General features: G+C 41.3%; 1 protein-coding gene across 4 annotated transcripts in view; it reads right to left on the reverse strand.

Annotated features, from left to right (window-relative positions):
* Positions 1-15663, reverse strand: part of LOC143484732 (arf-GAP with GTPase, ANK repeat and PH domain-containing protein 1-like) — a 49681-nt gene extending 34018 nt beyond the window's left edge. The window contains exons 1-2 of one of the 4 annotated variants that reach the window (XM_076983824.1): positions 14865-15662; positions 13407-14613 (exon numbers count right to left, since the gene is read on the reverse strand). In XM_076983824.1, coding sequence (XP_076839939.1) covers positions 13407-14595 — 1189 coding nt within the window. In that variant the 5' untranslated portion in view covers positions 14596-14613; positions 14865-15662. Of the gene's footprint in view, positions 1-13406 lie in introns of all 4 variants that reach the window. The other 3 variants (XM_076983735.1, XM_076983912.1, XM_076983658.1) reach the window with 3 other exon arrangements.
* Between the last annotated feature and the right edge of the window lie 11246 nt (positions 15664-26909).

A 26909-nucleotide genomic window follows, 5' to 3' on the forward strand; every position in this document is an offset into this window, starting at 1 on the left:
AAACGTGTGGAACTATGTATTTTTTCAGATGCGTCTATGAAAGCAATATGTGCAGTCGCTTACATTAAATGTACTGTACCGTGTAAGGTGTATCAGAGAGTCAACAACACCGGATCAATGGCACTTCGTTACAACAGATCAGAACCCTGCTGATCATGGTTCATGCTCTGTCCCAGCTACAGAGTTGCTGAATACGTCATGGTTCACAGGGCCAGCCTTCCTGCAGCACTCTCCAGAAATTCAGCCAGAGCAACACGAGTATGAGCTACTGGATCCAGACAACAACGCATAAGTGCGTCCAGAGGTAAAATCACTCTGCACAAAAGTTGCAAAAACAGAGTTAGACTCAAAACGCTGGGAACGTTTTTCCTCATGGAAAACTCTGAGCAGGACTGTAGCAAAGTTAATTCACATTGCACAATGATTTTCCCTTTCCAAAACAGAGAAAGACTGCACAGGATGGCATGTCTGTAAAACAGCCATCACATGTGAACTGTTAGAGCAAGCGGAACACACAATAATGAAAAATGTTCAGCAAGAAACTTATGCAGATGAGATCAAATGCATTTTAGCAAAACAAAATCTTTTCAAACGCAGCCCACTCATAAAGCTCAACCCCACCATCGGGAAAAACGGCCTACTGAGGATTGGTGGTCGTATTACCCGATCAGGCTTAGAGACAAAGACAACAAATCCTATAATCTTACCAGGCATCAACTACATAACCACTCTCCTTGTACGACATCATCACGAAAGTGTTAACCATCAAGGAAGACACTTTACAGAAGGGGCGATCAGAGAAAGTGGCCTGTGGATTGTAGGTGCAAAAAGGAGCATTTGTAGGATAATAAATAAATGCGTCACATGCAGAAAACTGAGAGGAAAGTTTGAAGAGCAATTAATGAGCGACCTGCCAGTAGACCGACTTCAGGTAGAACCACCATTTTCTTATGTAGGCATGGACATTTTTGGCCCATGGGAGGTAGCCACAAGGCGCACAAGAGGGGGCCAGGCTAACAGCAAACGATGGGCAGTACTCTTCACTTGTTTATGCACAAGAGCTGTCCACATTGAAGTTGTGGAGGAGATGAGCTCATCAAGTTTCATCAATGCATTGAGGCGTTTCTTCGCTCTGAGGGGTCCAGCGAAGCAGCTACGTTCTGACTGTGGCACAAACTTCATTGGTGCTCACAAAGAGATTACCACATCAGCCCAAGACAAAAAGCAACAATATTTGCAGGATCACAAGTGTACATGGGTATTCAACAGGTGAAGTTTAAGTTGTTACTTGTGGCATCAGTAAGATACCAGACGGGGAGTGTTCTGTCTCCACCATTAGATTAATTTGTAGCCTGGCCCTTTAAGTTGAAACCAGGAAGTAATTGTTCAGGCTAGGCTGCACGTTTTAGATGTCGAGAGAGCAGGGTATTGTTTCATGGCTGTTAAGTTCATGAAGGCATTCCTTGTAAGTATTCCAGGTAAAACTGCATTATATGTGTTAGATAAATAGTAATTACTTGTATATGTGCATATTAAAGCATGTAAATTGTATTTACATTTACAGTTTCACACCTGCCATATAAAAAACGGGTCTGAACCCATCCTGGCGTCCGTGACCTTTGTGTGGGGGTGTTTAACTGGAGAATGGGAATGGTTCCCACGAGGCCAGCAAAGGCACACTATATTTCACACATTTTTTGTACAAGTAATTTGTGTATTTAGGATATGTAGAAATGTACTGAATTCGGTATTTGAGCCTGTATGCTTTTTTAAAATCAAATCAAATCAAATATATTTGTATAGCACTTTTCACAACATATGTTGTCACAAAGCGCTTTACAGGATTTACAAGGTTAACAATACTATGGGTCCAAATCCCTAATGAGCAAGCCAAATTTTACTGTGTATAATCTTAGCAACAGGAATTTACTGTCACCTTAGTAAGACATGACATGAGAAATATGTAATGGGTGGTAGAGGAAGGTGCATGAATGCTTAAAATTTGTTTAGCTTTTTTTAGGTTGACATTTTGATTTAACATTTTTTTTAGCTTGTTCAGGTATTTGTGTCAGTCATGAGATGGGTAGGACATGCATGGCATCAATGGTTTATGAATCCCGAAAGAGAATATATGCAATTAAATCAGTCAAGTAAAATATATTAGATTATTTCGAATGGACCATCTCCTTCCTACTTGAAAGCTATTGTCATGACTCCATGATATTTATGTTTGTTTGTATATTTATATTTATCTTTAATGATGGTTACTGTGTCGGATAATATATCATAGTGGCATAAATTTGTGCCATGTCATGCTCAGGACACTGGTAACACAGCATGTTTGATGCCGACCTAGCACTGTTCTTGTCCTTGTCCTTGTATGAGTTTGTAGGTCATTGGGGAAGAGGGTGAAAACAGTCACCGGTGGCTATAGAAGCACTCGGTGTGATGCTAGCTGTTTTGTGTACAGATAAGACAATAGAAAGAAAAAATGTATTGACAATGTATTACTAAACTCTAAAGTCATCTGTTCATCAAAAAGCATTTGAAGTATCAATTGTGTTACCGTATTAAGAACATTGCATGGATGTCTTGTGGAGTCTCGTCGAGGAAAGAGTTTGGAAATTGTATACTCTGATTAATACAAGATATAAAGATATTTCTAATATCAGATTTCACAATCGCTACAACTGAAAGCAATAACAACAGCAGTATCCCTCTTTCTCTTTGCCGTGTTTACATATATGCACCAGAGACTCTGTCATCATATTGGTCAGTGTCAAGGAACAAGTTGAAGCTTTTGTCAGACTGCAAGAAAATACAAAAACTTCTGACATGCTAGACCAGGAGTGGGCTCTGTAAATAAAAACACCCGATTTAACCATGGTATTTGCCGATGCAAAAAGGCTAGAGTCGATGCACCATAAATTCGCCCGCAAATTAAACCCGATGCACGTTGAATCTACCGGTGCAGTCGAATCGCAGACATGTGTGCCGATTCACCGATGTGAATCGGTGAATCTCCCCATCCCTAGTATGAACCCTTCAAACATGACTTTGTTCATTGCGCTGAGGCGCGAAGTTACAAAATTTGAGAGGTGCACGACCTCGCGAATCGACAGCGCACGAGGCCCTCGCGCACAGGCGGAGCCACAGCGATTACGTCATTTTCGCCGCGCGGACCCTCGCGCCGCGTCAAGTATAAACCAGGCTTAAACAAACACTTTTTAAACCGGCATAGTGGAAAACACGCATTTGACTGTCTTCACACGCTCACACGAGTTACTAATTCGCCAACTACTGGCGATCGATTGATCGCGATATAATACTTATTTTTTTGTCCATTACCCCCAGATCAACAATCTACACTCCCCCCCCGTCAACAATTTACATGCCCATGTATGATATGGCTCTTTGCCGTAATACAGTAAAAAAAAAAGTGGCTCTTGGTCTCTGACGGGTTGGCCACCCCTGTGCTAGACTCTTTGTTGGGGTGTCATGGGATACCACTTGACTGTTCTTTGTCACACTACAAGACCCATTGCTCATTTCCCACACTCAAAATAGGGCTCGCCACTGGAAATGTATCCACTACAACAGAATTGTGTCAAAATTGAGCTAAATTTGTGTTGTCTCAACCCAGCATAAGCCTGCACAATATCTCACAGTCTTCGTCTCTTGAGTACATCAAGACATGACCCATCATTCCTCTAGAGACAGGGAAGACTTTTATACTAGCACACAGATGGTGGGATGAACTCCCACTATCTGTCTACGTCTGAGCGGAATCATACCTGAGGTCTTCTGTCCCACTTCTGGCACCATTAGGTATTAGGAAGACAAAGACGGTGGACTTTTATTTTCATGAAGCATGATATGGAATAACAAGCGGTAAAATGCTGTAGTGGTAGCACATTGCTAATTTGGTAAGCACATTTTTTGTATGCATTTTATGCTTGTATTTCTGAGATTTGATATTTTTAACTGACTAAACTGAAGATTACAAGCAACAAATTGGAGACCTTGAAATGACACTGAAATTAATTAGTGTTGACTCCGAGGGGCCTAGAAGAAAACTTTCAAAGCCACCTGGTTTCTCTGCTGCATTTGATGACACTTTCAGCAGAGAAGGCTGGCCATTGGTGGGCTGGTAGTACCTCCAAACGTGCTCAGTCATCAGTCCAGATGGCACAAAATCAGATTGGGGGACTGAAAAGAATGGAGTGGATGGATGAGAGGAGTGCAAATGAATTGTAACAGGCTCAGTGGGAAAGCATCAAAGAGACTCAAGTTCATTAGCAGAGATAGTGTGCATGTGCATTGTCAATGTGTACTGTCTCAGTGTGTATGGGAGAGAATGAGTGTGAGTACAAAGAATCAAAGCAAAAAGTTAGCTAGTGTGTCATCAAATCACATGTGACCAAATATCCTATAAAATAACATATGACCAAAACATCCTATAATAATCTGTAACCTCTAATTGACCTCTAATAATCAATTTTTTCAGATAGCTACACATTCTGTTTAGTTCAAATCAACATAATTATTCATTTTATGAGTCCAGTTTATGTTGCTTAGGCCCTTACACATTTGGGTTACCTCTAAATACAGGTGAAAATTTTAATTTGTTTTAGTTTAGCAACGAGATAAAATCCTAAAATCTTATAACTGAAAGCTATTACAGTTTCATATTTGGTCAAAACCACTCTGTCAAGCCACATATTATTTAGTTCAAGTAATTTAATCTCAGCAGATTTGAAATATAAGAGAAGTTTCACATTGTAATGCAGAAGGGAAGCCTCATTTATGGCCAGTGTCAGGCCTGCCTCCCTCCTGTCGGTCATGTCTTCCGTTTGTCTTTTATTTTGAAATTTCCTAGTTGTGTCTGTCTTCACTCCCCTGCCCCCTCGTTATTGCTTTCTGCTGTGTCTTGTTGAGTCCCTTGGTTGGTTAGTGTATTTAAGTCTTGTGTTTAGTCTCTTGTTTGTATGCGATTTGGTATCTTGGTCTTTTGTGTCTGTAATACTAGTCTGTATGTACTCCTTGTATTTTGTATTCCCTATTAGATGTACTTTGTGTGACTTTGGTTTCTCTAGTGATTTTGCTTGTTGATGTCTTTGCTTTTATTTAGCCTTGTCCACCCAGTTATTTCTGTTAGTGTTGTTTGGTTCATATGTTAGATGTTTGATTATTCTTGGTGTATGTTTTGTGTGCTTTGTGTATTTGTATCAGTTTTGTCATTAAATTCATTGTTCAGTCCGCACTTGCGTTCAGCCCTCTCTCCTAGTTGTTACAGCCAGATTTATATTACGTCTCATAAAATCAAATGTGCAAATCACAAAATGTAGTAAACTGCAAACAAACCAAAAGCAAATTCATATAATAAATATGCAACTATCTATTTAGCATGAATGTTACATTACATTATATATTGTTTATTTATAAAATAGTATATAGTTCATTTGTATGGCCCTAGCCAACTCAACAAAACAACATATGAAATTAAATTAACATATGAACATGTGATTTATATGTATGTAAACAACATAAAACCCACTAATATTTAAGATGAGACACAAAACATCCAATTGCCACAAGGGTGAGCTGATGAGACTGATGATGTGACTCAAACAGATAGGGGACATGGATACCTTGGAAACAGAAGAGGTGTCACAGCAGAATAGTGTTCCATGGAAGCACTGACATTAGCAGAGGTGACCAATGTAAGACAGTCCTACCCATGGCTGAAGTAGGCAGGACTGGTGATCAGCACACAAGCACTAATCATGGGAGCACAATAACAATCACTAGGCACTAGATCATAGCAGAGGTGCATTACATCAACCACAACCCAATATGCAGTTTGAGCAAAGGAGCATATGAGACAATGATGCATGTTGTATACAGATGAAAGAGCCACCCAAGCATATCTGATGTACACAACCGATAGGTAGGCATCGTATGCAGAAATTATACAAGACCTATGAGCTAGACCAGGGGTCTCCAACATGTCGCTCGCGAGCTACCAGTAGCTCGCCACCCCTTTCCGAGTAGCTCGCCAAAGGGCCAATGAATTACATATAAATTTGTAAACCTAATTGGTCCCATCGAGAAATCTACTTAAATTTATGTCCAATCAAAATTCACAGTTGTCCCTTCCCTTCTAACACTAAATGATTATTCGCCAATTATACAACAGTTAGTTCACAATCCGACTGGTTGAGAAGTGTTCTAACCCTGCAGATATGTGTGTAACAGCACGGTATTCTCATTCTCTGTATCACTCCGCGGACGCGTTGTCAAGTAACGGCATGTACATATATTCACGATAACACACTCCCTCTCATGTTCTATTGCTCAATTAACTGTCAATCAAAAAGTTAGGCTGCCGTCAATATTGAATAAACCAGGGGTCACCTACGTCATGAGTCGCCCGCGGGCTTGTTTTAAAAATAGCTCACTATAGTGCCATGCACCAAAGCGCTGCATCGTTTATGTTTTTGCTGCTATTATAGATTGTCCGCGGTTGCTAGCGGTCTTCCCGCTTAGCAATTGATCGTTTGCCACCCCCAACCCCCCCCGGTAGCCCACTGCAATAACTGGTATCCAAGAAGTAGCTCCCAGTTCCAAAAAGGTTGGAGACCCCTGAGCTAGACACACAAGGGCGTAGGAGCGAGTTTGACATTGGGGGGGGGACACATTTGCTATCAAATCAAAGCCCACCCTATCCACTAAAATATTAATATAAACTGATTCCACTGTAGGTAAGGTAGTTAATCACTGTATGTATAGTGACATAGAACATTTGTGGAATTACGGTAAATTGCAAATAAATAAATTAACTTTGCCTGGTTTATACTTGACCCGTTGCGAGCAGCGAAAATGACATAATCGCAGTGGGCCTCGCGCGATGTTGATTTGCGAGGTCGTGCACCTCTCGAATTTTGTAACTTCGCAAACGCCACGCCTCAGCGCAATGAACAAAGTCATGTTTGCAGGATTCATACACCTTTACATGCAGGGCTCTCAAGTTTTGGATTCATGCCAGAGTGTGAGAGTTGTTGACGGGGGGGGAGCGGACGTTAATTGATTGTTGTGCGGGGGGGGGGGGGGGGGGGTGTATACGTTGTATATCGCGATCGATCACCAGTGGAGGGCGATCGGAGGTAAATAAAATAAAATTTTCCTCGCCGTGTGAAATCGGAGGTGTGGCGTGTGAGCGTGTGAAGACGGTCAAATGCGTGTGTCACACGCTCAATGCGTGAGACTTGAGAGCCCTGTTTACAAGGTTGAATTCAAGCACTTGTACATCACTTTAATGGTCCATTTCAATATTTCCCAGCACGTTAAACCTAATTAAGTTAAATATTTATACATATATTCAAAATGATTCGAAATAATTCGCTTTTTTATCACATTATCTAATGGTTGTTTATTTTCAAAACGCCCAATCTTAACGTCTTCACGTTCTCTCATGTTTCGTCCTATTTGTTAACGTAATACAAGAGAACTGATCATTCAGATCGCTATTGTTGTGAAATGAAGTAGTTACAATTTCAAGCATTTTCAAGTACTTTAGCCCAATTCCAGCACTTTTCAAACCTGAAACACAAAGCAACATTAAAATTGGTCAGGTAAATGTTCCTTCCCTGTTTTGAGGGGTGTTTCTTTATACTACCACATATTGTGTCGGACAACACTGCAAAGAATGTGACGCGGAAAGTATGAACGCTACACAGTTCGCGCGAGGTGGGCAGAATCGAGCGCTCTACGCTCACTTGCGAAAGTATAAACCTAGCTCTGACGCTATGAGTGCGAGATATTTCTGAACAGGCATCTCAACACAAGCCTTAAGAAAGCGAAAGATCCAGAGAGCACCTGACAAGTTGCTAACAACAAACACAGTGCGTGAATTGCGAACGCTGCCAAACCGCTTTTTCTGTGGTTCAATTTTTGGGTGGGACAAATCAACCTGTTTGTGATATTGGGTCCCCCCCCCCCAACCCCCCCCGGTTCCTACGCCAATGTAGACACACCATAGATTCACATCTAGAGCTGTGTTAAAAAATAAAGCAAGATTTAGTGGGAAATTCAGATCCACACAGAGAAGTGAGCCAAGAACGAACCATACATAGTGATAGTTGAGAAGGTGCAGCAGTCTTAATCAATGTGGAAAGATCATCAGATGTAACCACACAGAGGAAGAAATATTAAATTCCGGAAATGGAGAAGATACTGTAGAGTGGACACAGTAATGTGGAAGGTTAACACCAAGATTTGCCCATCGACCAACTAACACCTACTCATTGATAATTTATTATTGACTATTATTAATATCTAAAATATACATTTTTATGAAGATATGTTTTAAGACGTGTCTGCATACAATAAGCTTGCCAAACTAAAATAGGTGGACGTTATAGAACGTTATGCTCAAATTGAATTATAATTAGACCACAATATAGTTCTTATGTGACAGGACAATTACATTTTACATTAATATTATATTAGCTATTCATAATTAATGCTGTTATTACACTTAGAATATGTAAGCATGTACATCTGAAATGTTCAGTGTAGATTTTGCATGTATTTGGCCTCAGAAACACATCACTCTTCACTGTCCAGCAGTAGGACTCTTTCCACACATTCTAGCATTAAGACTCTTTCCACATACACACACACTGTCCAGGATTAGGACTCTTTACACACACACACACACACAGTCCATTGGTAGGATTCGTTCCACACACACACACACACACACACACACACACACACACACACACACACACACACACACAGTGCAGCAGTAGGACTCTTTCCACACACACACACACACACACACACACACACACACACACACAAATATATAGCAAATAACTATGGGTGACGAAGAAGAGCAATTTGGAAAGCATATTTGGATTTAGCATGCAAAAATACATAAATATGCTTTTTGTGCAGAAAGCAAAATTATCATTGGCCAGTGAATAAACAATAACGCTGAGTCTCTTATAGAAATAAAAAGTCTACTCTGATATTTTTGAATAGTCTAATAGTTCCTCTATAAATAACCAGTATATTAAGATTACAGTGAGGAAAATAAGTTTTGAACACCCTGTGACATCACAAGTTCTCCCACTTAGTAATCATGGAGGGGTCTGAAATTTTCATCTTAGGTGCATGTACACCAGTGTTGCGAATAACGCTGTTAAAAATAACGGCATTAGGTAACGGCATCATTTTGTCAGTAACGGGATAATATAATGAATTACTTTTCCTGTCATTACAACGCCGTTGATGTTACTGGTCATTAAAAGCGGTGCATTACTATATATTGATATACTAACAGTAATGCGAGCGGACCCCTGCCCAGGCTAGTGAGGAGTAACAGATCTCGATAGGTCACAGTTCTCGGTGTGTAACACCTGTTTAACTTAACAAGTCAGTAAGCGATTGGCTAAGGCAGCGTTATGGTAGCCAATCAGAGCCAGTGTTTTTACACGCATGCCGAAGCACACCAGTGACACGTGACACAAACGGAGAAGAGGCAGAAATGGCGAGTCAGGAGCAAGCCGAAGAAAAATTTGCATTTTCAAGGTGGCGATATAAACATTATTTAAGAAAATACTTGAAGTTCCTGAATGTCTACCAGACTGTGTATTTGATTTATTTAATTAAGAATAGAGGTTTTATTGTTAAGTTTACTTCTGTTGTGAACAAACCAGTTGTCTCAGGTCGAGAGAATTTAATTTAATTTGATAGATGTAAATGCACTTTATATAGTGTAACTGTTTACTTTTGCTTTATTTTATTTTTTTAAACACAAAGATTTGGGATTTTAAAGCATTTTATCCTGCACTGGTCTGTTGATGTGCAATAAATATCAAAAGTTAAACACCTTTCTGACCTACTTATTTCAACTGACTGAAAACTGCTTTTTCAAAAAATCCTTATTCATTGGCATATAACTTTTTTTTTACTGTAATGCAAATAGTTACTTTCCCTGGTACCGAGTTACTTTTATTATAGAGTAATTCAGTTACTAACTCAGTTACTTTTTTGAAAAAGTAGTGAGAAACTATAACTTATTACTTTTTTAAAGTAACGTTCCCAACACTGATGTACACTGTGAGGGACATAATCAAAAAACAAAAAATTCGGAAATCACAATGTCCATCCATCTGTCCATCCATCCATCCATCCATCCATCCATCCATCCATCCATTGTATTTACCACTTAATCCCGCTAGTCAGGGTCACAGGGGGGCTCAATCCCAGCATCATCAGGCGAAGGCAGGGTACACCATGGGCATGTAGCCAGTCCACCACATGGCCGAAATCACAATGTATGATTTTTTAATAATTTATTTTTGTTACTGCTGCAAATAAGTATTTGAACACAGTATTTGGTACAGTAGCCTTTGTTTGCAATTACAGAGGTCAAATGTTTTCTGTAGATTTTCACCAGGTTTGCACACACTGCAGCAGGGATTTTGGCCTCCATACAGATCTTTTCCAGATCAGCCAGGTTTCTGGCCTGTTGCTGAGAAACACAGAGTTTGAGCTCCCTCCAAAGGGTTTTCTATAGGGTTTAGGTCTGGAGACTTCCACCCCATGCTTCACAGTAGGGACGGTGTTTTTGGGATGGTACTCATCATTCTTTGTCCTCCAAACATGTCAAGTGGAATTAAGACCAAAAAGTTCTATTTTGGTCTCATCTGACCACAGAACTTTCTCCCATGACTCCTCTGGATCATCCAAATGGTCATGGTCAAACTTAAGACGGGTCTGGACATGTGCTGATTTAAGCAGGGGAACCTTCCGTGCCATGCATGACTTACCCACAGTAACCTTGGAAACAGTGGTGCCAGCTCTCTTCAGGTCATTGACCAGCTCCTCCCATGTATTTCTGGGCTGATTCCTCACCTTTCTTAGGATCATTGCTACGCCACGAGGGGAGATCTTACATGGAGCCCCAGTCCGAGGGAGACTGACAGTCATGTTTAGCTTCCTCCATTTTCTAATAATTGCTACAACAACTGCCAGCAATTGCCCCATAGCCCTTTCCAGTCTTGTGGAGGTCTACAATTTTGTCTCTGGTGTCTTTCGACAGCTCTTTGAGTCTTAGCCATGTTAGTAGTTGGAGTCTTACTGATTGTAACTCTCAGTTACTGTGACTCTGGCTTGAATACTAACAAATGTGAGCTCTTGTCTATCTAATAATATTAGCAAGCAGCAGTTTATGGCAGAACAACTTTTGTAGTTTTTCAATTTCTATGAAATTGCTGAGCCTCTCACTTCAAGATTGTTTCAAATGTTAAAAAAACCTCATGATTTTCTGAGCTGTTAGACCCATGTTGGTTATGTTAGACTTGTGCGTTGTTACACTCATGTTGCTCATGTTAGACTCATGTTGATTGTTACATTTAAATTTGTCATGTTACACTCATGTGCATTGATAAACTCATGTTAGTCATGTTACACATGTGTTGGTAATATTTGACTTACGTTTGTCATAAATGCACTATTTAAATTACCGACATGCCTTTCAGTGTATGCGGAGTTTCTATATTGCCCATTCATTCTGCTCTCAACTCTCCTTCATATTCTTTGTCTCAATCTTTTCTCCCCCCTACTCCCTCCACCTCATTCTCCCATGCTCTTTCAATCTCAGTCCACCAGAGAGTTAAATTATAATTATGACTGTACAGCGAACAGGAAACTTCAAGGCCAGACTTCACCCACATGAGTCATTGGGCCCTTCTGAGGACTCTATTCCACAGGCAACATTCCTGAGAGCCGTTATGCATTATATCTAGCATATGAAAATATGTATCTGTAATATTTTGATAAGGATGTACTTGTTGCCATGTAGGTGAATTCCAAATATTCAGTTTCAAGCACAGCTGTCCACAGATCAGTTTAGAGGACAAGTGCCCTCCTATTTAATAATTTATCATTTTTGGCATCTACCTAGTAGCATTTCTTGACATGTACACTAACACAAAAGAGAGAAAATATGAGAGCAAAAGAGAGAGGGAAAGAGACAGAGAGAGATGGAGAGAAATGCTTTTTGAATGCAATCACATGAACACCACATAGACAAGCATATCTAGGCTTTTGTGCTCAAGAATTCACTTTCTCAGTAATAAAGCAGCTTCATTCCTTTTTGGGGCAATAGCTTTGGGGATTATTCCAGAACCAGAACCAGAACCATACCCTTGTAGCCCATATTTCTCTTATTCCTTCTCTTTCCCATCCACATACCACCATCTAGCATTTCTCCCTGCTTGCTGTTGCCATGGCAACCTATCCTCCAGAAACTACCTCTCTCCTGCATATTAAACATGTTCATAGAAACAGCTGTGTACACAGACAAACATATATAGAGCAAGCCATGTATGCAAACATATATTCAAGTACAAGTATTTTGTGATCACTCCTCATCATATTTCAATTAATAATATCTCATTGCAGTGCAATTCCACAGATTGTGTATGTCTCATCAATTCCCTACTATCTCTTATTACTATTATGCATTATTGTTACAAAATATACATTTATGAAATGATAACAAATTATGCTGCAGTAAACTTCAATGAAATAAGGTTTCTGCAAATATGTCAGTGCTTACAGTTACAGGCTACATGACAGCTACAGGAGTACCAGAGCAGCCCACAGCCGCCACTCCCCTCTTAGCTCCCTTTGTATGTCTTCAGCATTTTGGTCTCTGAGGGAGACTAATACATTAATATAACATTTCAGATGTGTTTTGTCACTTAAAAGTTAACAGTATTCTATCATTTTTACAAGTCACATTTCTATTTTATTCTTTATCATATATATGCACATATCTATTATATTGCAATGTTCATCTATATTTTAAAAAGTTATGTTATATTTAGACATAGACATCTATTGCATTTACTTAAAATGTCGCATTAACATTTGATTTGAAACTCGATATGAAACTATGGGTTAATAGGGTTATTAATTATGAACTTGGCATTGATCATTGCATTAAGGTTGATAAGGTAAAAATTATGCATACTTTTTGCAGAACTCAGAGTATTATTATATTATATATAGTATTATATTACAAGGACTGATGGAATTTATTTGTTCTAGCCTATTCACTCCACAGTTCCATTGCAAACATGTGGTACCTCCTCTGTACCACCATGATTACACACACATGTATGCCAGAATTATATTTCCCCAAAGGAGCACTTAAAGGATAATGAGGATTTTTTTATTGATGAACATGTGGGTACAAGAAGGAAGATCAATTTGAAATACCAAGGAGGAACCTGTAATTTTAGTATCTAAGGATGACATACATATGCACCTTGGCAACCAAGTTTGTGACGAATAAATTATTGACATTTTTAATGAATACTAACCTTCTTCCTCACTGGACCCTCTCTGCATGTGCCTGTGAAGAGGGATTGGAGTGGCTGGGACTGCTGGCATTGCAGGGGACTGGGTACTCTTGGTGAAAATTCCACTGATAAACTTCAGCATTTTTCGGTCTTTCCCTGAGGCATGGGTAGATGCACGCTGCCCAGCTGAGGCTCCAACCTGGGCCTCCTTTCCCTTTTTCAGGTCCTCTGAAAGCAAGTGCAGGTCACTGTTGTCCAGCGTACGGCTCTTGCCTTTACGCTGTGGTTTCATTGGTGGCCGTGTGGCAGGGGCTGGAAGTGAGGTTGATATTGTTCTAAGCTTTTCAACTTGAGGACTATCCAGAGCTACAAGTCCAGATCCTGCATACCCTTCTTTTCCAACCATTAAAGGCTCTATGCCAATTCGTTGGTACATGCCTCTCCCCTCACTTTCAGACCAAGAGGCCCGATATGGTCCCATTGTCATAGTGATTGTCACTGGGGGTGAGTTCTCTCTAGCCTGGAAGTCTAAGCTCTTGGCTGATGAGGAGATGCTCTTGCTGGCCTCTTTGAGCTCACGGCGATTCATAGTTACTGCAGCTCTCAGCAGGGCTTCAGGTCGCTGGCTGAGATGGACTGGAAGGCTGGAACGGACCGAAGCCCCGTTCGACACAACAACATCTGTGACCTTTTCTGGTGTCGGGGTGTAAAATTCTGTCTTGTAGATGTCAGACTTGGATGTTTCTGTTCTGGATATGTCCACTCTCTTCTCTTCATCATCAGGGGAAATTCTAGCAGAGGACTCTCCCCTAATCTCTCTGTGAAGTTCTCTGTCCTTGTGATTGCTTAGGACAAGAGAGCAGCTTGCACCCTTGGCTTTTATTGGTGGAGCTCTGGTGCCACATCCAGTTATGCTCTCAGGTTTCATCTCATTATTTGGCTTCCATCCCCTAAACTCAACCTTCTGCTCCTCTGGTTCAGAACTCCCAGGGTCCTTCTCAAACTCTGGAGGGGTGCGTATGTCTTCCACCTTTTCTTCCTCCCTTGTTTTTGCTCCATGCTCCAGGCCCTCAGGAAGGGCTGGGGCTGTGGTCGGAGCCAATGGTTTTGTTGGCTCGGTCTCATCATCAGACCCAACAGCCTCGACCTTGACCAGAGTGAGGGAGATGAGGTAGGTGGTTCGTCGCTGCAAAGTGCCCGAGTGGCTCATGGGGATAGTAGTGGAGCCCTTTAAGCAGATACAGTCGTACGGTGAACTGAGAGAGAGTAAGGTAAACAAAACAAAGATCTACCAGATGTACACAATAGGTAAAGCAAGTACAAGCCATCCGATATGTAGGAGACAGAGAAACCGAGGCAAAAAAGGCATTTTACATGCATATCTTACAGTCTTTTAACTTTTTACGACACATCATGAATGACTACCTGAAAAAACAGATCAAATTAAAAAAATAGATATCAAATTTAGTGTTACCAAACCTAAAACAGGAGGCTCAGTCCTTCAGATCAATGCAAGGAACATAATGTACATATCTCTGTTAGTTTTCTGTTTCCATTCATGCACAGATGCTTCTCCCTCTTCCTCAGATGGTGCGCATCACATCCCTCGCTCCCTTTTTGATTTGTGGAAGTGCAATTCACTGTCTGGGATTTTCAGACAGGAGGTTACAGTATGGTCTAGACCCCGGCATTATGCATTCTGAGGTATGAGCAAAATTGAAAAAAATCCCTTGCTGTCCATCCACATTCAAAGGAAAACTCTGTTAGTCTTGAAAGAGTCCTTGCCATGTGTCTCTGTTCCACCTGTTTATTTCCCCCGTTGAGCTCTTTAATTCCTCCAGATCAGTGTTTTGTTGTATAGCAAATGTTTGCTCCATTGAAAAACTGGCAAGTGATAGTGTCGTGTAATCCGCATTATGTGATTGGTCTTCTGTGCCCAAAAGCAAGCTGCAAACAGAAGACAATGAAAGCGAACCTGATTCAGAACAGGCAGACCATTTGCCTGGGAAAAAAATGGTACGGAGAGAAAAACGGTTTCTAACTGCAAGCAAAGGCATCAGATGCTAGACATTCACAGTTAACAGCACTGCAATGACAGAAGAAAATGTGTTAATATGCCTTCATTCTGCAACACAGAGAGGCAGCACAAGAAAAGAAAAGAGTGGCAGAAGCCTTTCTTGAAACCGTAGAAAACCAATCGTCTTTTACCACTGCATTCTCCATCCCTCGCTCACTCCCTGCATGCGCTCTCTCCCTATATTCACGCTCTCTCTTTCTCTCTCTCTCTCTCTCTCTCTCTCTCTCTCTCTCTCCCTCGCTCCACAATGTCTCATGCAATTAGCAAGTCAAATTTTGCTCAGAAGGGAGGGGGGAGAGAGAGAGATAAAATGCATTCAACCCTTCTGAGCCCCTCCTCTATCTCTCCACCCCCTCAAAGCCACCCTTCCCTTCGTGCCCCTGCTCACTCTGGGCGAGTCACACAGCCAGCGTGATTGGGAGAACACCCCAGATGTGCACACTTGATACATCAAATGCAGGACATAGAAAAAAGAGGCAGCAAATGAAGCATGGATGTACAGCGTAAAATAAAATCAGCAAAAACTAAAAAATATTTTTAAAATGCTCAGTTATTTCAAAGTGATCCCAGGAACATAAAAATAAAAGGCTGTCTTATCTTCCGTAAAGCAGCTGGCTGTATGACATTCTCTCTCCTGCGCTTGTTCACTCTTTCATTCAGTAGTCACTGCAATGATTCAGTGCTGTTTTTTTCAGACTCTGGCTGCACTATTTCTATCGCACCATTGTTTTTGATCGTTTACCTTCTTCTATTCTAATGCAGTCCCCCTTGTACATGTCTCTATAAATTGGGATGTGGTTATGAATCCCAAAGCTACATGGGTAGCTGCTCACAACAGAATGAAAGAATATATAAGAGGGAGAGAGCGAGCACAGCTTTAGACCACACAAGTAGAGCAACATAAGTAGAGGTAGCAGGGAGAGGGTGTGATGGAGTGTGGCAGAGAACCTTGGATACATCAACCTCCTGTAAATAATTCACTTTCTCTATTGTCTCTCACTATTTTGCTGGTTATTATATATATATAGGACACGTGAAACATATGATTTGCCCATTTTCTCCACAATTAATATGGTTCTCCACAGTCTGTGTGAGAGATGAATAAGTATGAGTATAACTTGGAAATAACACTGGTGAATGATTCAGGAATGGATGATGTTAACAATGTTGGCACAGATCCCCGTACACACTAACATTCATAACTGTTTGCTTGAATTACACAGGCACAACAACTAAGACAAACAAAAACAAGCTAATTTAGCTTTAAACAGTTTCATATATCATGTAGAAATGGTGTGGCCCTCTAAATATTCCACTTATGTGACTTGAGGAACAAATGTTCACCTCAAACACAAAATACATACAGTAAATCTTTTGCCTCCTTTCGCTGCAAAACAATTGATATTTCTATAAATACATTTGAACCTTTCATCCATCAGAGGTCATCCACCAAAGCAGGTGAAATATCACGGACTCACAAAATCCCTTAGAATTAGACACAAACACTCTTTAGATCTATAAATCTTCCCACCATTCCAACCTAACAGAAATAACTGAAGCTATAGTTTCCTTATTAGTTCAGATCTTTACTTAATCATACATAGGATGTACTGAATGAATGTAAGGTAATTAAAGTTGGCGATTTAAATATCCACTTAAATGTAAATGGTAAATGTACATGACTCTTAGAATTGACTTTCAAGCAATTCTTGATTCAATTGGTATATACTTTAGACAGTGATATTGTCTTAGTTTAGTAGTAGTAGAGTTTAGTAGTACTTCCTCACAGTGAGGCTGTTTCTGACCACTCCCTCATAATGTAAGAGTTGCATTGGAACGATGGTATTCAGTGGCTGTCCTGTTATTGAAACAAACAAAATATAACATCTGCTACCATAGCTGCGGTCATCGATACTTTACCAGATCTGACAAACAACAATCCATCTGTAGCTCCGGAAGGACTAGAGTGTATTGCTGAGCACATCAAGAATTCTCTCCGTACAGCCTTAGACAAGGTTGTGCCATTGCTATCTAAGAGAGTACGTGAGAAAAGACTGGCTCCTTGGTACAACGACCACGCGTGTAGTCTCAAACGAGCTGCACAAATCCTGGAGCATAAACGGTGAAATTCTAATTTAGAAGTATACAGCGGGTAAAATAAGTATTGAACACGTCACCATTTTTCTCAGTAAATATATTACTAGAGGTGCTAATGAAATGAAATTTTCACCAGATGTCGGTAACAACCCAAGTGATCAATACATACAAAGAAATCAAACCATAAATGTCCAGAAATGATGTTATTTGTAATAATGTGAAATGACACAGGGAAAAAGTATTGAACACATGAAGAAAGGGAGGTGTAAAGAGGCATGGAAAGCCAAGACACCAGCTGAACTCTCTCAGTAATTAGAAAGCAAGCCTGCCCCTTGTCAGTGCAAATTAATATCAGCTGGTTCAGTCCCAAATGATGGCCAGCTATCACACAAGAAACATCTGATGATGGGTAAAAGTAAAGAGCTCTCTCAAGACCTTCGCAACCTTATTGTTGCAAAGCATAATGATGGCATCGGTTACAGAAGAATTTCTAAACTTCTGAATGTTCCAGTGAGCACTGTTGGGGCCATAATTCGGAAGTGGAAAGAACATCATTTCACCATAAACCGACCACGACCAGGTGCTCCTCGCAAGATTTCTGACAGAGGAGTGAAAAGAATTATCAGAAGAGTTGTTCAAGAGCCAAGGACCACTTGTGGAGAGCTTCAGAAAGACCTGGAATTAGCAGGTACGAGTGTTTCAAAGAAAACAATAAGTAATGCACTCAACCGCCATGGCCTATATGCACGCTCACCACGCAAGACTCCATTGCTGAAGAAAAGGCATGTTGAAGCTCGTTTAAAGTTTGCTGCACAACATTTAGACAAGCCTGTGAAGTACTGGGAGAATATAGTCTGGTCAGATGAAACCAAAATAGAACTGTTTGGATGCCATAATACACATCATGTTTGGAGGTTAAATGGCACTGCACATCACCCCAAGAACACCATACCAACAGTGAAGTTTGGAGGTGGGAACATCATGGCATGGGGCTGTTTTTCAGCATATGGTACTGGCAAACTTCAAATAATTGAAGGAAGGATGAATGGAAAAATGTACAGAGACATTCTTGAGAAAAATCTGCTTCCGTCTACCAGGATGATGAAGATGAAACGTGGCTGGAAATTTCAGCAAGACAATGACCCCAAACACACAGCCAAGGAAACTCTCAATTGGTTTCAGAGAAAGAAAATAAAGCTGCTGGAATGGCCCAGCCAATCGCCTGACTTGAACCCAATAGAAAATCTATGGAAAGAACTAAAGATCAGAGTTCATAGAAGAGGCCCACAAAACCTTCAAGATTTGAAGACTGTTTGTGTGGAAGAATGGGCCAAAATCACACCTGAGCAATGCATGCGACTAGTTTCTCCATACAGGAGGCGTCTTGAAGCTGTCATTGCCAACAAAGGCTTTTGTACAAAGTATTAGATACATTTCAGTAAGCGTGTTCAATACTTTTTCCCTGTGTCATTTCACATTATTACAAATAACGTCATTTCTGGACATTTATGGTTTGATTTCTTTGTATGTATGGATCACTTGGGTTGTTACCGACATCTGGTGAAAATTTCATTTCATTAGCACCTCTAGTAATATATTTACTGAGAAAAATGAAAACCAAACACATGGACTGTCACTGTCGCGTTGACGGGTGAGAGCACGCTGGCGTCCGTCTGTTGGACTGCCGCTTCTCCCCGCGTCCTGTTTCTTCATATGTTTCTGTGTCATCGCCACGACTTCTCAGCTGTGCGCACTGGGCCAGTAAGTGTCCAAGTTCCATCACGGCATCTACAGTACCTGCACCGACCCAGAGATTTAGCGTGGCTGCTTCACTACGGCTTCTCCTCTGCGCGCATCGGCCCAGCGAGTGACCCAGCGCGGCTACTCCACCATGGCTGCTACGGTACGCGCATCGGCCCAGCGAGTGACCCAGCGTGGCTACTCCACCACGGCTGCTACGATACGCGCATCGACCCAGCGAGTGATCTCGCGCGGCTACTCCACCACGACTGCTACGGTACACGCATCGGCCCAGCGAGTGATCTAGCGCGGCTACTCCACCACGGCTGCTACGATACGCGCATCGGCCCAGCGAGTGACCCAGCGCGGCTACTCCACCACGGCTGCTACGATACGCGCATCGACCCAGCGAGTGATCTAGCGCGGCTACTCCACCACGACTGCTACGGTACACGCATCGGCCCAGCGAGTGATCTAGCGCGGCTACTCCACCACGGCTGCTACGATACGCGCATCGACCCAGCGAGTGATCTAGCGCGGCTACTCCACCACGACTGCTACGGTACACGCATCGGCCCAGCGAGTGATCTAGCGCGGCTACTCCACCACGGCTGCTACGGTACACGCATCGGCCCAGCGAGTGATCTAGCGCGGCTACTCCACCACGGCTGCTACGATACGCGCATCGGCCCAGCGAGTGATCTAGCGTGGCTACTCCACCACGGCTTTTCCGCTGCGCCCTTCGGCCCAGCGAGTGACCTAGCGTGGCTGCTCCATCACAGTTCTGCTGCGCGATTGTTTTGCTCTACCCCGTCTGAGTGAGCCACTATACTCAATAATGCTGGCTTTAATTACATTGGCACTGCTGGTAAGTGCCCCAGTTTCCCCTTTTCCAGTTAATACTCCGTATTGGGGAGAGACTTATTATAATCCACAGTCATTCTCCTGCACAACTACTGAACTTCGCAGATTCAGTAACTTCTACCGCTTGTCTAAAGCTGCCGCTGTGTCTGCCAGTAAAGCTGGCATACTATCTCACCGTCGCTATGTCCATCGGGGCTCAAGACGGCATCATAACAGAACTGTCCACTACTCCGCTGGGAGTAATATTTGCTCATTCTGGACTACCCTTCGCCCAGTACAACAAACTGTGTCTCGTTCTGCCAATCTATGCAACTTGCGCTCTTTACCTTCTACTAACTCCGGTGCTGTGTTGGCACTACTAAATGTTCGCTCACTGTCTAACAAGGGAATGCTACTCCACGAGTTTATACTGGACAATTGTATTGACATGCTTTTTATAACCGAAACCTGGCAACAAGCTGGTGATTTTTATGCTTTGAATCAGGCCACCCCCCCAAACTTTAAATACATTTGTAAACCTCGTTCCTCTGGGAGAGGAGGTGGTCTAGCTGTAATCTTTAATAGCAATTTTAATATTACTGAAGTGAGCATTGCATCTGCTACTTCTTTTGAACATGTTGCTGTTAAGTTACCAGGCTCGGTCACTGTGATCTTGCTGTATCGTCCACCCAAACTGAATCCTACATTCCTTCTTGAACTGTCTGAACTACTCACTTTGGCCTGCACAGTCTCTCACCGCTTGTTGCTGGTCGGCGACTTTAACATCCATGTTAATACGCAAGATTGCAAAACTGCTTCTGATTTTCTGTCTGTTCTTGAGGGCTTCCAGTTTAAACAACATGTTAACTTTCCTACTCATGACAAAGGTCACACCCTTGACTTAGTTTGTTCCAACTCCCTGCCTGTCCTCAATCTTCACTCACTATTATTTCCACTTTCAGACCATAAACTTATCCTGTTTACTGCTCCACTGGCCTTTCCCCATCGCTCCATCAAAAAACGTATCTCCTTCCGTAAAACTCAGTCTATTGATCATCTTCTTCTTAACCAATCTGTTTCTTCCATCTTTCCTGTTGCTACAGCTCCCCCATCTCCTGAAACACATGCATTAATGTTAAATGCTGCTCTTTCTGAAACTCTTAATACACTAGCCCCCCAGAAAACTAAAACTGTGACCTTTTCTACTTCCTCTCCCTGGTTCACTGCAGATCTGCGTGCCATGAAGCAGGCTGGTCGTCAACTAGAACGACGCTACAAAAAATCAAAGCTTACTGTACATGCTGATGCCTACAAGCAGCATTTGTTGGTGTATAGAGATGCTCTTCATATTGCTAAAACAACCTACTTCTCTGATCTCATCAATAATCAGCATAGTCTAAATCAACGGCATCTCTTTTCAACAGTTACAAAGCTCTTTAAAACCCCGGACAACACCCTTGTACCCTCTCCCACTCTTTGCAGTGCTTTCTTAAGCTCATTTGAAACCAAAATTACAAGTATCTACACATCTCTGAGCTCTGTTTCCTCTGAACCCCCTTCCCATCTTCCCTTTGTTGCACATGTTTCTCATTCCAGCCTACCTTTTCCATCCTTCACTACCTTTAACTGTGTTGACTCTTCTTTCATTTCTAATATTATCATGTCCTCCAAGACTACAACTTCTCCCCTGGATCCTCTTCCTACTAACTTAACTAAAACCTGTCTACCCACACTGCTTCCCCATCTCACCATTCTCATTAATCAATCACTCCTACTTGGAGAGGTCCCCTCTATCTATAAAATAGCTGCTGTCACACCAATACTTAAGAAACCTGGTCTTGACCCTTCAGACCTCAACAATTATCGCCCTATCTCTAATCTACCCTTCCTGTCTAAGGCTCTTGAAAGAACTGTGGCCTGCCAATTGCAAGAGTATCTAGAAACCAATAATCTCTTCGAACCTTTTCAGTCTGGGTTCCGACCATTCCACAGCACTGAAACAGCCCTGGTTAGGGTTGTAAACGATCTGTTGGTAGCTGCTGATACTGGTTTCCTCAGCATTCTCTTGCTATTGGACTTGTCTTCTGCATTTGACACAGTCAACCACTCCATTCTCTTATCTCGTCTACATGACCTTGGCATTACTGGCTCTGCCTTGGACTGGTTCACCTCATACCTGACAGACAGAAAACAGTATGTCACACTCTGCGGCTATAGCTCCTCCACTTCCATGATTAAACAAGGGGTCCCACAAGGATCAGTCCTGGGTCCTCTTCTTTTTATCATTTATATCCTTCCTCTTGGTCATATATTTCATCATTTCAACATAAATTTTCATTGTTACGCAGATGACACCCAGATTTATCTCACTACCAGTTCTGTAAACAATCCACCCACTGCTCATATTGAAAACTGTGTATTAGAAATCAAAAACTGGTTGAAGCAAAACTTCCTTATGTTAAACAGCATGAAGACTGAGCTTATCCTGATTGGCACCAAGTCAGTCCTGAGTAAAACTCCTCCATTCTCTCTCAACATTGACGGTGTACAGATTTCACCTGTTAACCTGGTCTGGAATCTGGGTGTCCTCCTCGATCCTACCCTTAGTTTCACTGCCCACATTAACTCTGTTGTAAAAACTTCATTCTTCCACCTGCGCAATATAGCAAAGATCCGGCAATGCCTCTCTCAGTCTGCTGCTGAGCGCCTCATTCATGCTTTCATTTCAAGCAGGATAGACTATTGTAATTCACTGTTGGCTGGTATTAGTTCTTCCTCTGTGCATAGGCTTCAAATGGTCCAAAACTCTGCTGCTCGTCTCCTCACTTTCACCCGTATGCATGATCACATTACACCTGTTCTCCAGGATCTTCACTGGCTCCCCGTTACATACCGGATTCAATTTAAGATACTCTTACTGACCTACAAAGCTCTAAACAACATGGCTCCTCCTTATCTGTCTGACCTCCTACTTCCCTACAGACCTTCTAGATCTCTTAGATCTTCTACTGTTGGACTACTAAAGGTACCATCATCTAAACTCTGTAGCTTTGGTGATCGGGCCTTTTCTAGACTCGCTCCTCGACTGTGGAACCCCCTTCCAACTGTGATCAAACAGTCTCCCTCTCTTTCCACATTTAAATCAAAACTTAAAACTCACCTCTTCTCTCTCGCCTATGATCTCCCTGCTCCATAATTTTCTTTGTACTGTTTTGTATGTTTTGTATTATATGTTTCTGCTTCCTTATGTATTGTAAGCGTCTTTGGGTCTCAGAAAAGCGCTATATAAAAATAAAGTATTATTTAAAATGGTGACGTGTTCAATACTTATTTTACCCGCTGTATAGAGTGTGATGGAAAAACTTATTGAATATAAGCATGACTGGCAAAATCTTACTTCTCATACTTTTCATCTATAATAGAAAAACATAAAAAAACAATTCAAGATTCCTATTTATTAGCATCTGTCTTATAAGCTCTGATTCTCTTTTAGAGTTCTTTTCCCCAGTCGGTTGTGAGGGGCTTATTTCCTTGGTAAATTCTTCCAAACCCTCCACATGTATACTGCATGCTGCACCAACTCGTCTTCTCAAACAATTACTGCACATTAATATAAAATCTTTGGTCCCTATAAGTAACTCTTCTGTGAGCATAGGCTACATCCTCAAATCATTTAAACTTGCAGTCATTAAGCTACTAATTAAAAAACACTTGGCCTTGATCCCCATGGACTCTCCAACTATAGGCTAATCTCTAATCTGTCCTTTTTTTCAAAGTTCTAGAGAAAGTCGTTTCTTCACAAGTACTGACTACATGCTCACTCTCTTAATATCCTCTGATAAAGGACACATTTCTTTTCTTATACTCATAGACCAGTGCAGCTTTTGACACCATTGATCACAACATCTAGTGAATAAGCTGGAGACACTCACTGGCCTAAGAGGTCAAGCACTATCCTGTTTCAAATTCTACCGGACAATTTGTCCTTGTAAATAATGAATACTCAGAACACACAAAAGTAAAATATGGTGTCCCACAAGGATATGTACTGTGCCCCATATTATTCTCATTATATATGCTACAATTAGGTCACCTCCAGGCCCCTCCCTTTAGTAATGCTGCTATAGATAAGCCTGCCTGAGCCATATGCTAATCCAGTGGTTCCCAAACTTTTTCTGCCGTGCCCCCCTTTAGTAGATGAGAATACCCCCCCCCCCCCCCCCCCCCATATTGACTAGGGATGCACCGATTCACATTTTTCACTTCCGATACCGATTCAGATATCTGAGGCTTAGTATCAGCCGATACTGATCCGATACCGATCTGATAGAGTAAAACTGTGCTGAATCGACTTAAAACATTTTTTTTTAAACACAGACATACTGAATTACAAGTTTATTGAAAACTCTGCCCCAGTATAGCACATGTAAACACACATATAAATATGTAAAAACAACACAACTTGCATTTGTTCAGTCAGTGTAATTATGAATATAACATTGAATGTAAAATAAATAATACCAAAGAACCTGAAACAAAAACAATAGGTTCATAACTTTGGTCAAACATGAAAAAAATAAACTGCAAGAAACCTTTTAAATGGTTCAAGAATTCTAAATATAATTTAAAATAAATAAGGAGATGAAATAAGAGAAACAGCAATACATATGTGGCTAATTTGCAAGCGCAGACATCACGCAGAGCACAAAGCATGTAACGGCCAGAAATATGTGTACTGTCTCTTTAAGGGAGCGAGTTGAGCGCGCGTATGGAATATTTGGTTTTTAGGGATGCACCGAAAATTCGGCCACCGAAAATTTTCTTTCATCACCGAAATACTTTCATCACCGAAACAACACGGCCGAAACAATGTGCTGTGATGACGCGAGCAAAAATCGCCACCTGCACGCGCTTATTTGGATAAAACTAGCAAAAAAGTTTTCCAGTGATGGCGCCGAGGCAAAAGACATTACACCAAAAATTATGGAACTCGTTGCCTTAGACGATCAGCCGTTTTGTCTGTCGTAGGGATTTCGTAGGCTAATAGAGCACATTGAGCCCCGTTATGTTTTGCCGAGCAGACGACATTTCTCAGAAGTGTGTTTACCCGAGCTGTTTAATGTTGTTGCAACTCACGTCAAGTTTTTATGAGAGAATTTATATTTATCTTTCAGGCCAGTCAGTTATAACTAAATTTAACTCGTATAAAATACATATATTTATCCTCTAAGATAAAAACGGTCTGCAAGCGAGTTTAATTTAATTAGTGGTCGGCCGTTGTCAGCGGTATCGCCGTTAACGGCCCACCACTAATTTTATTTTATAATATGCATTACTGTAATGTCAGTGCTAAATAAATATATACAAATCAAATTTTGTAGTTGATTTATTCTTTGAATAGCAATGCCTTGATTTTAGTGAGGTTAGCCATAAATCCAATGTTACTAATAATTGGCATAATAATAATAATAATAATAATCTTTATTTGTATAGCACCTTTCATACATACATGTAACTCAAAGTGCTTTATGTATTTCGGTGTTTCGGTTTTCGGCTTTCGGCCTTGGTTTCCTCATTTTCGGTTTTCGGTTTCGGCTAAGAATTTTCATTTCGGTGCATCCCTATTGTTTTTTTTTAGCTTTCTGCCGTAGACCGACTCAGACCACTGCTCTTTATTTTATCTTTATTTTATTTCTGTAAGTAACGCATTCAATGAACTTTGGACAACTCACCAGTTCATGTATGAACAGTCAAGTAGTGCTAGAGCCCAGGTTTATTTTGGTCAACCAGCAAATAAACGGACTAAGTGGAATACCACCAGCGCGAGTACGAGTCAGTGATTCACCTCTCCTCTTAATATTGACACGTGCACGTTTTACTTCAATCAATCAATCAATCAAATTTTATTTATATAGCGCTTTTTACAACAGTTGTTGTCACAAAGCAGCTTTACAAGTGCCGAGTCCAAGCCCCCAGTGAGCAAGCCAAGGGCGACACTTCCAAGCTCTGCGCCCCCCCTGCAATAGCTCCGCGCCCCACCAAGGGGGCGCGCCCCCCACTTTGGGAACCACTGTGCTAATCATTGGCATGTGTGCTATATACAGTAGAACCCTGGACCTCGACGCTATTTCATTCCGGAAGGTGTGTTGAGAAGAGATGCAGTCGAGTTTGAGTCAATTTTCCCTGTAAGAAATAATTGAAAACAGATTAATCCGTTTTCAAACATCAAGTTGAATTCCAATGCTAAGTCCATCACACAAATCCTTTTTTGATGCTTCTCTATGATCGTCTTTTTCAACTCTATTGTTGTTCTTACCATTTTCCTCTTCTGCTTTCCTGCTATGTCTTTCTTAAAACCCATTGAACAACAATGGCAACTAAAGGTTCAAGTGCTTGAATTCCACCTTGTAAAGGTGTATGAACCCTGCAAACATGACTTTATTCTTTGCGCTGAAGCACAGCACATGCGAAGTTACAAAATTTGAGAGGTGCAATTGCGTCATTTTTGCCACACGGACCCTCGTGCAGGTCACGACACGTCAAGTATAAACCTATCTTAAACGCCAACTAGCGGCATGTGACCAAAGCACGAACTGTATTTTGTTTACAAAAGTCACGAGTCTGGTCGGATTCTGAAGTTTTGCTCAAGCTCCGAGACAAAATTTTCTCAAAATTTTCTCAAAATTTTGCGTTGAACTCCGAATATGTCGAATACTGAGGCAGTCAAGTTCAAGTACGGGGTTCTACTGTATATGGATGTTTAAATT

Source organism: Brachyhypopomus gauderio, chromosome 1 (assembly GCF_052324685.1).
Source record: "Brachyhypopomus gauderio isolate BG-103 chromosome 1, BGAUD_0.2, whole genome shotgun sequence".
NCBI lineage: Eukaryota > Metazoa > Chordata > Actinopteri > Gymnotiformes > Hypopomidae > Brachyhypopomus > Brachyhypopomus gauderio.